The 12825-nt window shown below is 46.1% G+C and overlaps 2 protein-coding genes across 4 annotated transcripts; one reads left to right on the forward strand and one right to left on the reverse strand.

Moving 5' to 3' along the window:
* Nucleotides 1–290: 290 nt before the first annotated feature.
* phb1 (prohibitin 1) lies at nt 291–3421 on the reverse strand. The gene is made up of 7 exons (XM_084677188.1): nt 3313–3421; nt 2648–2753; nt 2408–2569; nt 2080–2222; nt 1665–1781; nt 1470–1565; nt 291–1354 (listed from the first exon to the last, which is right to left on the reverse strand). The coding sequence occupies exons 2-7, from the start codon at nt 2730–2732 to the stop codon at nt 1142–1144; spliced, it is 816 nt and encodes a 271-aa protein (XP_084533314.1). The 5' UTR covers nt 2733–2753; nt 3313–3421; the 3' UTR covers nt 291–1141.
* An 83-nt stretch (nt 3422–3504) lies between these two features.
* Nucleotides 3505–9334, forward strand: LOC146253037 (uncharacterized). 3 transcript variants are annotated; one of them, XM_084677184.1, is made up of 7 exons: nt 3505–3640; nt 3791–3837; nt 4360–4558; nt 5103–5206; nt 5307–8129; nt 8378–8586; nt 8674–9334. In XM_084677184.1, the coding sequence occupies exons 3-7, from the start codon at nt 4381–4383 to the stop codon at nt 8777–8779; spliced, it is 3420 nt and encodes a 1139-aa protein (XP_084533310.1). In that variant the 5' UTR covers nt 3505–3640; nt 3791–3837; nt 4360–4380; the 3' UTR covers nt 8780–9334. The 3 variants fall into 3 exon arrangements, with proteins under 3 accessions (XP_084533310.1, XP_084533311.1, XP_084533312.1); XM_084677185.1 differs by lacking the exon at nt 3791–3837 and having other exon boundaries at nt 3516–3640; XM_084677186.1 differs by lacking the exons at nt 3505–3640; nt 3791–3837 and having other exon boundaries at nt 4424–4558; nt 5070–5206.
* Nucleotides 9335–12825: the final 3491 nt, after the last annotated feature.

Below are 12825 nucleotides of genomic sequence, written 5' to 3' on the forward strand. Positions count from 1 at the left end.
AGGAATTCACCTTTTGCCGTTTTAAAGTTCCCCATTCTACAAGTATTGGGTACATGTGACTGGTCAGACCTTGCATGAAGCATTAAAGATAAACTTCTATAGAATATTAAACTGTTCAGAAAAGAACTGACAGGAGTCAACGGGCAACCAAGCTTACCTTACTGAGTAAATCCCTGCATATTAAGTGTGCAAAGCCATTGTGATGTCAAGGAAATAAAATACTTTGTACAAAAAGGGTATTGCTTCATTGTCTAACATATGTACGGTCAGAGACCAAGTTACAGATGTGCTTTAGAAATGAGACAAATCAAATTTATTTAGACATTTTGTGTGGAATACGAGGTCTTGGTATTTTTCCTGACAAAAAGACAGCAACAAACTATAAAACATGGCAGGTTAACTAATCTCACCCCACTTCTGACAGGCACAATTCATTCCACCGGACAAAGGGTTGTATAGGAGTGGGCTTTCTGAGACATGACTTGATTCAACCTTTAATCCTGTACAGGGTGGGCAGCACTGGGCTCAAATGCTAACAAATTGTTGAGATTTCAGGAAAACCAGCTTGAGCAGTAGAATTGAACAGGCCATCTCAGCACAACAGTCAAAAAAAAAGAAGAAAGACATGTACTTAAGATAAATAATACTCAACACATGTAGATGCAGTTTATTTGAACTGCTTGTTTCCCACCTATTAGACTATTTATGGTAACATTAGTGCGGTAAAGTCCCATCTTTTATATAATTCCATACTCCTTAACATTTCCTCCCTATATCTTTCAATCACATACTGCTCAGAATTTGCAAAACACATTGTAAAGACAAATCCAGAGAATTACAGACTGCATCCACAATTATGTAATTTTGACAGAAACGTAATGTATAAGTTTACCATATATCAAGCCATTACCTCCTTCACACACTCCTAAGAATATCCATATCATGGATCCCTTCTCATTCCCCCTCCAAGCCACCATAACATCTAGTCATTACTAGGAGAGGGAATGAGAAGATATTGAGTGTGAAGGTGGGAAGCCCTCACTGCTGTCTTCTGCGTCCACCCCCCTCCCGTGACTAATGTAGTTGCGGGTCACAGAGAGGGGGTAGTTGGGGGGGGGGGGGGGGGGGGAGGTTGTGAGTATCACTGGGGCAGCTGGAGGAGAGTGCCCTGGCCCGTGGGCAGGTAGGTCACATTGCGGGAGCGTGACAGCTGGAAGGCGATGTCTTCCGCTGCCTCCAGCTTGCGCAGCTCTACCAAACCATCTCCGGCCTCCTGCAGGGAGTTGGCAATGAGCAAAGCAGCCTGAGAGTCGCCTTCGGCTGAGATGATGGCAGCCTGCTTCTGTTGCTCTGCCTGAAGACCAGCGATGACAAAGGGGTTGGTAAGTTGATGTCATAGGGGGTGAAATTATGAACGGATTTTCAAAAACGGGATCTCGATAGAGCACACTGATGCTAGAAACGCTTACCTTCTCCACCACAAACCTGGCTCTCTCAGCCTCCTGCTGGGCCACCTGCTTCATTTCAACAGCCTCTGTAAACTCCTTCCCAAATGTCAAGTGTGTCTGTGGGACAAAAAAAAAGTGGTTGTCTTCCATTAGAAAACAACAAACATGAATACAAACCGGTTCTTGATAGTGAGGGGTTTAACAACAGGGTCATACCAGTGAAACGTCATCTAAGATGAGGCCGAAAGTAGAGGCTCTTTCTGTCAGGTCCTCACTGACCTGCCGGGACACGAGCTCTCGCTGGGTAATGAGTTCACCTGCGTCAAACCGTGCCTGCAAGGAGAAAAGAGCAACACACATTTTTTTTTATAGATTTGAGTCATTTAGCAGACGCTCTTATCCAGAGCGACTTACAGTAAGTACAGGGACATTCTCCCAGAGGCACGTAGGGTGAAGTGCCTTGCCCAAGGACACAACAACGTCATTTGGGACGGACAGGAATCGAACCGGCAACCTTCTGATTAATAGTCCGACTCCCTAACCACTCAGCCATATGAAAACATGCAGATATACAGCAGTAGAAGGCACCCATTGACTTAAGATTGCATCCTACTCTTTCTCTAATACTCACCACCACAGACTTCAGGACTTCTGTGGTAATAGAGGGAAGCACCCTCTCGTCGTAGTCCTCTCCAATGCTGGTGAAGATGCGTGGGAGCTGGCCAGCAACCGGCCGGAAGAGGATACGCAATGTGATGTTTACATTCTGGAGATCTGTTATAAGAATAGAAAAAGTAAAACATAAAATATGCATTGGAACAGAGAAAACGCAGACAAAATGCTGTAGAGATTTCCATTTTGAAGCCAATAATGGGACAGACTTTGGGTAAAATGCCTGTGAGGAGCAGAGACAGTATTAGACGCACTGCTGTATAGAATCAGATCATATAGTGATGTACCTTTGCTGCCTGTGATGACAGGTACATTACGTGGACGGGAACGACAATCAAAAATGATTGGTTTCTGAACCCAAGGAATAAGGAAGTGGGTGCCTTCTCCAACCACTGCCTCTTGAACTCCCCGGAATCTGTCGAAGATGACTGCTCGATGCCCCGCATCAACTGCGACAAAATATTAAGAATTGTAACAATTAGCTAGCCAGCTAGCCCAACGACACAATGAGATGGATCACTACTCACCATTAAAGAGGGCAGAGTTCACAACACCTCCACCAACGGCCAGAGCCAGCCCCAACTTCCCGATGGACTCGAACAGTTTTGCCATGATGACAGCAACACAATGACCCTATCCAAATCAATGGTAATTGTAAATAGATGCCATTTAACATACGGGACACAAATATGAACACTCACGGGTAACCACAAAATAATATACTTGTTGGTCATGTTGTTTTTGTTTCCATGTGGACTTCATGCATTTGGCCTTGGCTTATTTAAGGTGAGCTGCAGTGCCAAGGGCTGAGAGCTAGATAACGTTAGCTTTAGAGCTAAAGTTACATTAACTAAACATGACAGCACTATATTAACTTGTCTTCAAAATTATTTCGCTTTCAATAAAACATTTCGAGTCCGCCAATCAGTAGTTTTCTATGTATGTATGGTAGCTAAATATCTTGCTAAGATTTTATTCATTTTCAACGCAATGCGTAGCAAGTAATAACCCCGGCAGCGAAATGAACGTGCCCATGTTGGAATTACTCACGCAACATTCTCATGTTTTATCATGGCCCCCCAAAACAGTCACTAGTATTATTTTTTTTAAATCCTAATGGTAGAGGGAATTACACCTTTAAAACACATGCACATACACAAGGAATGCTCTAGATGAATTTGTCTGGACTCACCTAAGGTTTCGTCAGTTCTGTCTATGACCTCCACCGGAGACAACGTAAGAAGAACACATGAACATTTGGCTTAACAGAGCATGCGCAGCTTTTGCAACAACCCTCTTTCTGATTGGACAGACAGTATAATGGGTTATGTGTATTGAGGCAATTCATTGGCTTCATTTGTAAAGCATGTCTACGAGCGTTTCAGTTATTGAAGCACATCTTGAGGTGTGGAGCTGTATCAGCGGCACACTTGAAGATGCTTCTGGTTTTGCATGGTATGGGACACACTTAAGGAACCCCATGATTTGCAATTAAGGGACAATTGGATCTTCTTAAAAAGGTAGCATTGCAATTTAGAATCTTGCAGAAGATTAAACTTAGTAGGGATTGAACGCAAGAATTGCCACCTGTCGGTAGAAATCAAGAACTACACATTCATCAGAATCCACAGTTGGTTTAGTTTCACTTTTCATCCATGTTTTGATCTCAGACGTGTGTCTGTTGTGCGAGACGAAACACATGAGAGACGCGTGGAAGGTAATTACTGGCATGAAAAGATAGATGGTTGCTTAATGTTTCGACTAAATATCTGGCCTTTTCTTGATAAATAAACAGCATGGTTTCTCTACAGTTTAAATTGGATCGACACTGCACTGCCAGATTTGTTGAAAAACTACTTCCTTGTAGATCTGCATGTCACGCTAACTGATTTTGTTCAACAGACAGCAGCAGCATCTGTTACTCGCTGGAAATGTATTTTGCTATCTGGATGATGATGATTATAAACAATCTTGAACTAAACCTGTACTAGCAATTTTGAAACCTAGCAAAGTGTATGCCGCCACTCCAATTTAGCAAAAGGAACACAAAAATACGTATTGCGTTTTGTTTATGAAATAAATGAATAGTAACTATAATGATGCCTTAAGCATTGCAATGACCTCACCCAAACTGTTGAAGAAGGCATGTTGATGTATTTTCGTAGTAACGTCCAGCAGAGGGGGGAATATTTGAAAATATGAGGGTTGTTGTAACGTCTCCCATAATCCTGTATTGCAGTGACCCAGTTGCACCCACCAGATGGCAGATCAGGGCAGGACAGTGAGAGTGAGTCGCCTGCCCACCAACATCGAGGATGACCGGCTGATCGACAAGTTATTCATCCACTTCCTCAGGACCAGCAATGGGGGAGGGGAAATCGAATCTGTCAGCGTTGTCACACCTGGCTCTGCCCTTATCACTTTCGAGGACAGTAAAGGTCAGCAGGGGTTTTGCATGTGAATGCATAGAAAGTGTGTATGGACTGGTGCTGGTCTGCATGGGGTGGGGATGGAGTAGAATGCTGGGTATTTACAGTGTGAATGCAGTTGTAATGTGATGTGTTAATTTAACACGCTTTGATCCAAAGTGTCGTTTGAACCTGCAATCTCCTTGATCTGCAGTAAAATGCCTTACCACTGAGCTAAACATTAACTTCCTAATTAGTTTTAAGAATACAGTTGACTATATTGTATTGACATTCACAACAGCCGTGAATTATATTTGTCATGGCATCAGAAATGATCATTACCATAATATTTCCCACTGACCTGCTTTTTGATGACATCCAACCATACATTTTTTATTTGTGCACATTTGCAAAATATGAAATGTAAGGTATTGTGCTTTATTGTCTGTCACCATTCATTTACTGTGAAGGCTGGAGGGATGGTTTACATTTCAATGGATGAGAACAGGCGTTCATAGTGCTTAATCCAGCTGTTTCTCAGACTAAGATTGATTTCCCCGGTGACCTCACACAGTGGCCCAGAGTGTGCTTCAATATGGCCGACACATTTTGAAGGTGGACAAGAAAAATTATGAACTAAAACTAAGAGAGCATCGCAATGATATTGACCCGGCTAAGGTACACCAAATGATATTAAAAAAATGACTATACTATAAAATGTTCTGTTTATTTCAAACAACCATTTTATTCACGAGCATTTTCGGTTCTCCTTCCACAGGTCATCCTAAACATGTCCGTTACCGTAGACTACGGCCAGCTTCCCAAGGGAAAGATGGCGGTGACGCGCATGCTCACTAGCCACCCTGACGTCCACATCAGCTACAACCCACCAGAGGAGCTCTGCACCCTGACGGGCCATTACTCCGAGATCCAGGCTGCAGTAGCCCAACTACTGGGCCTCTCCGGGGACCATGTGGCCACAGACACCAGCCCCGCTGCCTCGAATGGTGCCGAGGAAGGGGATGCTTCTCCTCACACAGGCTGGACCTCTCAAACCAGGGACACGACACAGACCAGGGCGGAGCAGCCTCTGTCCTCAGGGGCTCAAGACTTGGGCTCGTATGAGGGATTAGGATCTGGAGCTTATGGTTGGGAGGCTGTGGGCCAGACCGAGGTCGGCGCTGTGGTTCTGCAGCCTGAACCTCAAACCATGGTGGACGAAGACTTCTCCCTCATTATGGATGCAGACCTGTTCCTTTACCTGCAGAGGCACTGTGGGGAGGAGTACCGGCACATCCTCAGCAGTCACGGGGTGGAGGCGGTGGACGTGTCAGCTCAGGGGGTGACCACCCTGTTCTTGCAGAACGGTACCGGGACAGGGAAGCCGGGCCGGGAGCTGGAGCGTCTTAGGGGGGCTCGCGGGGACCTGAGCCAGCTCTACCAGGACAACGAGGCCAGGCTTCGAAGAGCTCAGCTGCCCAAGAGTATCCTGTCCCCCAGGGGTGGTCTGCAGACGACCATTGAGGCCCTTCAGGTCAGCCTGCCAAAACTCCTCCTCAGTGAGGATGACAGAAACATCTACATAGTAGGAAGCGGCAGTGACGTGTCGGAGGCCAAGCAGATCCTCCTCTTGGGCCAGAGAGAGCAAAAGTATGCAACGGATGATGTCGCCAGCTTGCTGAGATCTCCTCCGCCCACCTCTTATCCCTCAAAGCCAGGGAAGGAGGCGAAACCATATAATGTTCTCACCTCATCAGGATTTCTGGACCCCAGGGTAGATAAGATGCTGAAGTCTTATGAGGTTGAGAGGAAAGCAGAAGGTGCCAGAGGGTATAAACTAGCAGCCAGGTTTAAGGACTTGGGGGTGAGTGGGCTGGGGGCCAAGCCAGGGGGGATGGTGGCTGCAGGGTCCTCAGGTCTTAGTACACGACCAGGCCTTAGGCCTATGCAGACTCACGAGCATCTGTCTGGCATAGAGAAACCAAGGTTAGGGGGCGAAGGATTCTCAAGCGCAGGAAGGCAAAACATTGAAGAGGATCTCTTATTTAAGAATGGCAGTCCCTTGTTTAATTATTCCACTACAGAAAGGAAATCTGCCTCGAGTTTGTTGTCAATCGGCACATGTCAAGGGAGTGATGTAGCCCCCCTCTCCACAACTCAGAGCAACCTGGCAGAGATCGCCACATTCCCAACCCCTGGATCTGGTTCTAGTCTGAGGAGAGCCAGTAGTTTCTCTGGACGGGCCAGGCCCAAGGACCCAGACACAGGGCAGAGCAGGACTGCAGAGGAAGCTGGTAAGTCCATGGCCAGGTCCAACAGCTTCAGTAACCGCACAGGGAGGGATAGGAGAGGTGTTTACACCGCACAGGTGCCTGTTTCCACGGTGATGTGGCGGTACATTAAAGAGGCCTATGCCATTCGCCTTGATGACATGACCTCTGACTTGCAGATGGCCGATAACCAATCAGAAAGGAGTAGCGACGTCACTGTTACATTGAAGGGTGCGGAATCATCCATGGTAAAATCTTGTGAGTTGGAGCTACAAAAGCTGGTTGCTATGGTTACCACAGACTTCTCCGTGCAAGAGCTGCGTCTGGCCGAACTGGGCGTGTCCAACCCGCACGATGAGACATTGAATGAATGTTGTGCCGAGATCCGGGGACGCTTCAAGAAGGTGTCTATCCAGGTGCTGAAGGAGAGTGTCTTTCTGATTGGCCCCAGACTGTTATGCTCTCAGGTGAGTGCAGCTCTGAGAGAGGTGTTCTCTGGAGTGCAGGCCCCGGGGCAGGAGACAGTGGACCTCTGTGCACCCTCTACCTCCAGCGTGAACCAGCCGACACCTCTTCAGATGAATGGAGATCCACACCCCACACCATCTCAGAATAATACCCTTCAGCTGAAGACAGGCGACGATAGAGTAGAGGGAGGGGAGGCAACTGGCGGCAGTCTGGAGAAAAACTTTAAGAGAAAAGATTCTACAAAGACACAGAGGAAGACTGAGACAGAGCCCAAGAATGGAGTGGTTAGCAGCCCGTCCACCAGGAAGGACCCTGTCACAAGAGAGAAAGTGAAGAGGAGAGAGACAGTGGACACGCATGGGAACCAGACTGACACATTGACCAGCCAATCAGTAAAAGGGAAGGATAGAGGACAGGCACCAGCGATGGGTAGTGGGCCAGCATCTGATTCAGTGTCTACACAAACCAGTCAAGGCATAGAAACTCCACCAAAAGACCACAACCTTCCATCTCAATTGCCCCAGACGGGAGAAAGCTTGTCCAGAACGGAGAATCAAGAGGGATCAGGAGGATCTATTACACAACACAGTTCAAGAAGGTCCAGTCTGCCTGGGGCACAGGGGGGGATGTGCGTGTGTGGTAAGAGTGGAGCCTCGTTGAAGATGACAGCGTGCAGGTCGACCCTGTGTCCAGAGTGCCTGGCCAACGTCCACATCCACTGCAGGGTTTGCCCTAAAGTCAAGGAGACGCCGCGTGGAATCCAGGGCAAAATGAGCTGCTCTGAGATGTCTCTGTCCCTGCCAGGCCACAACAGGCACTCCACAATGAAGATCAGCTACTACATACCCGATGGCATTCAGGGGGTGAGCATCTTTTTATTGTTTTTGTCAGCTGAAATGAATCACCTCTTCTCCTTAAATGTCAGTGAACAACAGCATGCGAAAATGAAAGGATCATCTGGACAATTAAATCCGACCTTTTTTTTTTCTTCCAACGAATGAGTTGATGTTTATTTCCCTCGCGAATGGAATTGTTGAGCGTTGTAAAGTCAGCGTAACATGTGTTGCACTCTGTCTGATAGCATGCCACATATCGCTGTCATCTCTGATAGGAGGATCACCCGTCCCCTGGCTCAACGTTCCGAGGGGGGCTGTTTGAGGCCTACCTGCCCCTGTGTGAACGCACCCACAGTCTGCTGCCCCGACTAGAGAGGGCATTCAAGTTGGGCCTTACCTTCACTGTGACAAGCACCAAGACAGGGCCCAGGGTCACCTGGGACTGCATCCCCCACAAGACCAGCCTGCAGGGGGGGAAGTCTGGGTGAGGGAGCTGGCGTCATCAGGGAAGATGCTAAGAATTCTGCTCAAGGATTATGGTTTGTAACGCTTATCATTTTGGTTCTTTCAGGAACGGATATCCAGATTCCAACTATTTGACTCGCCTATCTGAGGCGCTGACTGCTGTTGGGATCGAGCAGGTGCCAGCCAAGTCTCAAAATACAAATCAAATATGATGGGGTAATTGATTTTACAATTTTAACTTAGTGGCGGGGGGGGGGGGGGGTCTATTTCTTGTCGATGTAAGCATATTTTAATTTGTATATATTGCAATCTAATGCACTATATTCTTAAACAATATTTTTTTATACTGTAATGCCAAATGGCTCATGGTTCCTGTGTTTGTTCATGTCTAATAGGATAGAAACTAATTGTCTCCTAGTTTTCCGTTATTTGTCCTGGCAGCTATTATCGATTTCTTTATCAGATTTGATTAACGATCTTGTGCTCTCGCAACCATCATTCCACTGGCACCCATGTACAACTGCACAACACATGCCCCCTCACCCCACTGCAGGCCTTTCCAATGTTAATCAACACAGATCATACAAAATAAAGAAACCACTCCGATATTTGTTTTGTTATGCTTTTTTAAATTTTTATTAGTCCTGGAAAACATGTAAGGCATATGGTAACATTACACACTGAAGCGTCACAAGCTCTAGAGTCCATGTGGACAACATGGCATCACACAGTCAACCCAGAGTCAGCACAGAAGCAGCATCGATTTGAAGGGTTTAAAAAACAAAGGAGTGACAAGGGGAGACAAGAGTATCTGCTACTGGAAAGCAACATGGTGTACGATGAAATCGAAGGAAAACGACCAGTTTACAGATCAAACCTGTAGGATGCATTGTAGAAAACCCCCTGCGGATCCCAAACTGCACCAGCAGGTGCCTATGAGGACGGACTGAGAGGGTGAACCTGCAGTTGTGAAGCGGTCCTGGAGATTAGTGTGTCCTGGTGAGACTGAAGCAGGTGTGGAGTTTGGAAAGGGGGTGGTTAAGTGACGGTGATCTGGCTGCTGTTGGCACCTTGACTTGGTTGAATGCACTGATAAAATCCACAAGCGGTTAACTCTCCAAAGAAGTAGTGAACTATAAATGTGAATATGCCTTCTTTTTTTCTCTGCCACTTATCTACACATGGATTCTAGGGTGCTGCCCACGACAAGCCCGGCCAAATGCTTTACGCACTCACTCAGCATGTCTGTGACACCAGGGTAAAGTTGCTGCACTGCAATAGTTTTAAGTGATTGTTAATGAATAACCGTCTACAGCCAGACGGGGTTAGTTGAGGGTAATATATGTGTGTGTTTGTACGTGTGTGTGAATGAGATGTGTGGCTGTGGCTGTGGTAAACAGTTCTCTGTCTAGAGATGTCCATCTTTCTAACTAAAAACACTATACAGCAAACACTGCTGGACAGGGACTCATGATACTGAATGAGCACATGGAATACTAACTAATAAAGAAACATTTATAATTCCTGATCAAAGGTAAACTGCTGATTTGATTGGCCTGTGAGAAACAAAACAATATGGTTCGCAGCTGAACAGTGGTGGGCTGTAAACCCCCTTCAGACAGCTGGGAAAATACTGTGCTCGTTGCCATTAAAACTGTGAACTGCTCCGGGATTTGGCTTCTGATTGTATCATTTACAAATCCTGGACTGAAAAGCAATGCCATGTATGACACTGAAATGATTGATTTCCTTCTTCCAAGAGGCTAGACACCATGTGGCTAATGGAATGTTTTTCAATGGAGGGTCTCTGGATTAGTGTAGTCTATCTCTTGCATAAGAATTTCTGTCTCTCAGCAATAGTCTTTCCAGATGACATAGCTACGACATAGATTCACCAACATGGTAACGCCACGAGGCAGTAGAGAAAGGAGAGGGATTTGACTCATCTAACAGATTCGCTATACTTTTAGACCTGCAGTTGCACCCAAAACCCAGCTGTAGGTACAGTGTACATGCAGTGTGAGGTCATCTAGGAGACGTTTTACTTATAAATAATACAATTAAAGGGGAAATAACAATGAATCAAATAACATGCAATATGCTGGCCACATGCTATTCACTGCATGCAATGTCATTCCAGACGTAGATGTAATGAGTGGTTCTGTATGAACGCGTACGGAGATGGAGGGTGGAGATTTGGCGGACTAACGATTGACAACAACCATGTTCTGTATCCAAGAGTCTCTTAAGGGGCAACACAGGAAAGGTGGAATGTTTTAAACAGGCCTTACTGGGACTCAGATCAGCTAGAGAGCGGAAATGTCGCATCTGGGACACCGTCTGTGCCTGAGCTGAGATCAGCCACTGAGCTGGGGGGGTTTTAACGCAGCTGTGGGCCGTGGTGATGACGTCCCTGCACAGCTGTGGAAGAGCACCTGCCCCACTCATCAGCAACACATTTGGAATCAGGCTTAAAGAAATAACTAATTTGGAACTCTGTGGTCAGTGCAGAGGATTACAAAATGTACCCAGCATTGTACAAATAATTAATTTTTAACTTCTATGTTGTTTTTGGCGGAAGTTGCAGAAGTAAATCATTCTTTCATGCACCTTTGTCCGTGTCATCTTGACTGTGACAATAGACTCAGAAGGGTTGTAAACACAGATGACAAGGAACCAGTTTGTTGCCGTTTGTGTAGCATTTACCTGCCTCAACTCACAGTAAGGAGGACATGGTTTGGGAGGGAGGAGATTCAGGGCGAGGTAATCTGGTATGTGTTAGGACCGAGGCACAGTGAACACTCAACAGCAAGACCCCAACCAATCAGAAACGACTTCTGTGTCTCTTTTAATGCACTGCAGCAATATTCTACCAGCACCCATACGCATTTGGGATGGAAATCATACACACAGTATCAATTTTCAGTGATTTTGTTTTTCTCTTACAAGGTCAGAGGAAAAGTATCCAGAAAAAGATTTCTTTCGTTTTTTTTTTTTCCTTCCTTTTCATATTTGTTACGCACCATTGTAGTAAAGGCATCGACAGAGGTGTTTGGCACATAAAGGTCAGGACCAACACACAGACTTATTGTAATTCAAATGAATGTAGTTTAGGAGGTCCCCCACACATGAGCTTTGAACTTTAAACCCTTGAAAAAAACAAAATAACATATTAAGTAAAACATCCTTTACTGAAGCATTTGTTTCTCACATGGCATTCGGAACAGAAGCACCATCCACAGATTCACAAAGAGAGCCCAACAGATTAGAACAGAACACAAACCAGAGCCTGACAGAACACAGACACCCCCCACACCAGCAGTGGCAGTCCCTCTCCAGCCTGCATCACCTAAAGCCGCTCCGGGTCTCACAGCCGACAGTGGACGGTTTGGATCTGAGCTGTCACCCAGGTGGTCTGGCCAGTACAGAGGCTAAATGAAAGGGATGTGTGTTTTCAATTGTGTGTGTGTGTGTGTGTGTGTGTGAGAGAGAAAGGGGCTCAGAGAGAGACAATCAAAGAGTTGGAGCATGTGTTTGATACCTGTACTTGCAGTGTTTGACCAGATACAGTGTGGTCTTTTAAATGAGTATTGTAGCAAAACCTGTGATGGTTTTAAAGGCCGTGCAACCAGAGTGGGACTGTCATGTGCCGTAAGTGCATTAAGATCAGCAAGCAGAGTGCAAAATACCAATACCAATGGTCCTCAAAACATAGGCCTTTTATCAGAGGGGGGAGAGAGAGCTAAAGGAGAACGGGGGAGCTGGAAAGCTTTGTAGAAGGGTAGGAGTGCAGGGCTGGTGAAGGGCATTGTGGGAAGAGGAGGTGCTTTTAAAAAACCTGACAAACGACCTGAGGACACACACACACACACGTCTTCACACACAACAACACATCACACACGAGACATGAGGGAGGCCACTCATGCGAACACAACAACTTCTTTACAATGTCAATAAGTCGTCACCCGAACTTCCAGAGGGACAGACAGACAGGTTGGTAAACACGATTGGAATGGGTGGAGTGCTTCCTAAATGATGCAGTGATGTGTGGTGCATTAGCGGTTTGCGTCTAGGTCATGTCCAATCTGGCACTGACTGTCATGTTAAATCTACGTAGTAAACAGGGGTGCCCGAAAGCTATCTTGGAGAGCTAGTGTTGTACACATTGTGGCCTTTAGGGGGTAGCAGTGGACCCATTTAAAGCAGCCAACTGTTGATAGCGGTCTTGGATGCTTTGTGGAAAAAACCAGCAACTGAT

Source organism: Hypomesus nipponensis, chromosome 17 (genome assembly GCF_054491055.1).
Source record: "Hypomesus nipponensis isolate SF chromosome 17, ASM5449105v1, whole genome shotgun sequence".
Classification (NCBI taxonomy): domain Eukaryota; kingdom Metazoa; phylum Chordata; class Actinopteri; order Osmeriformes; family Osmeridae; genus Hypomesus; species Hypomesus nipponensis.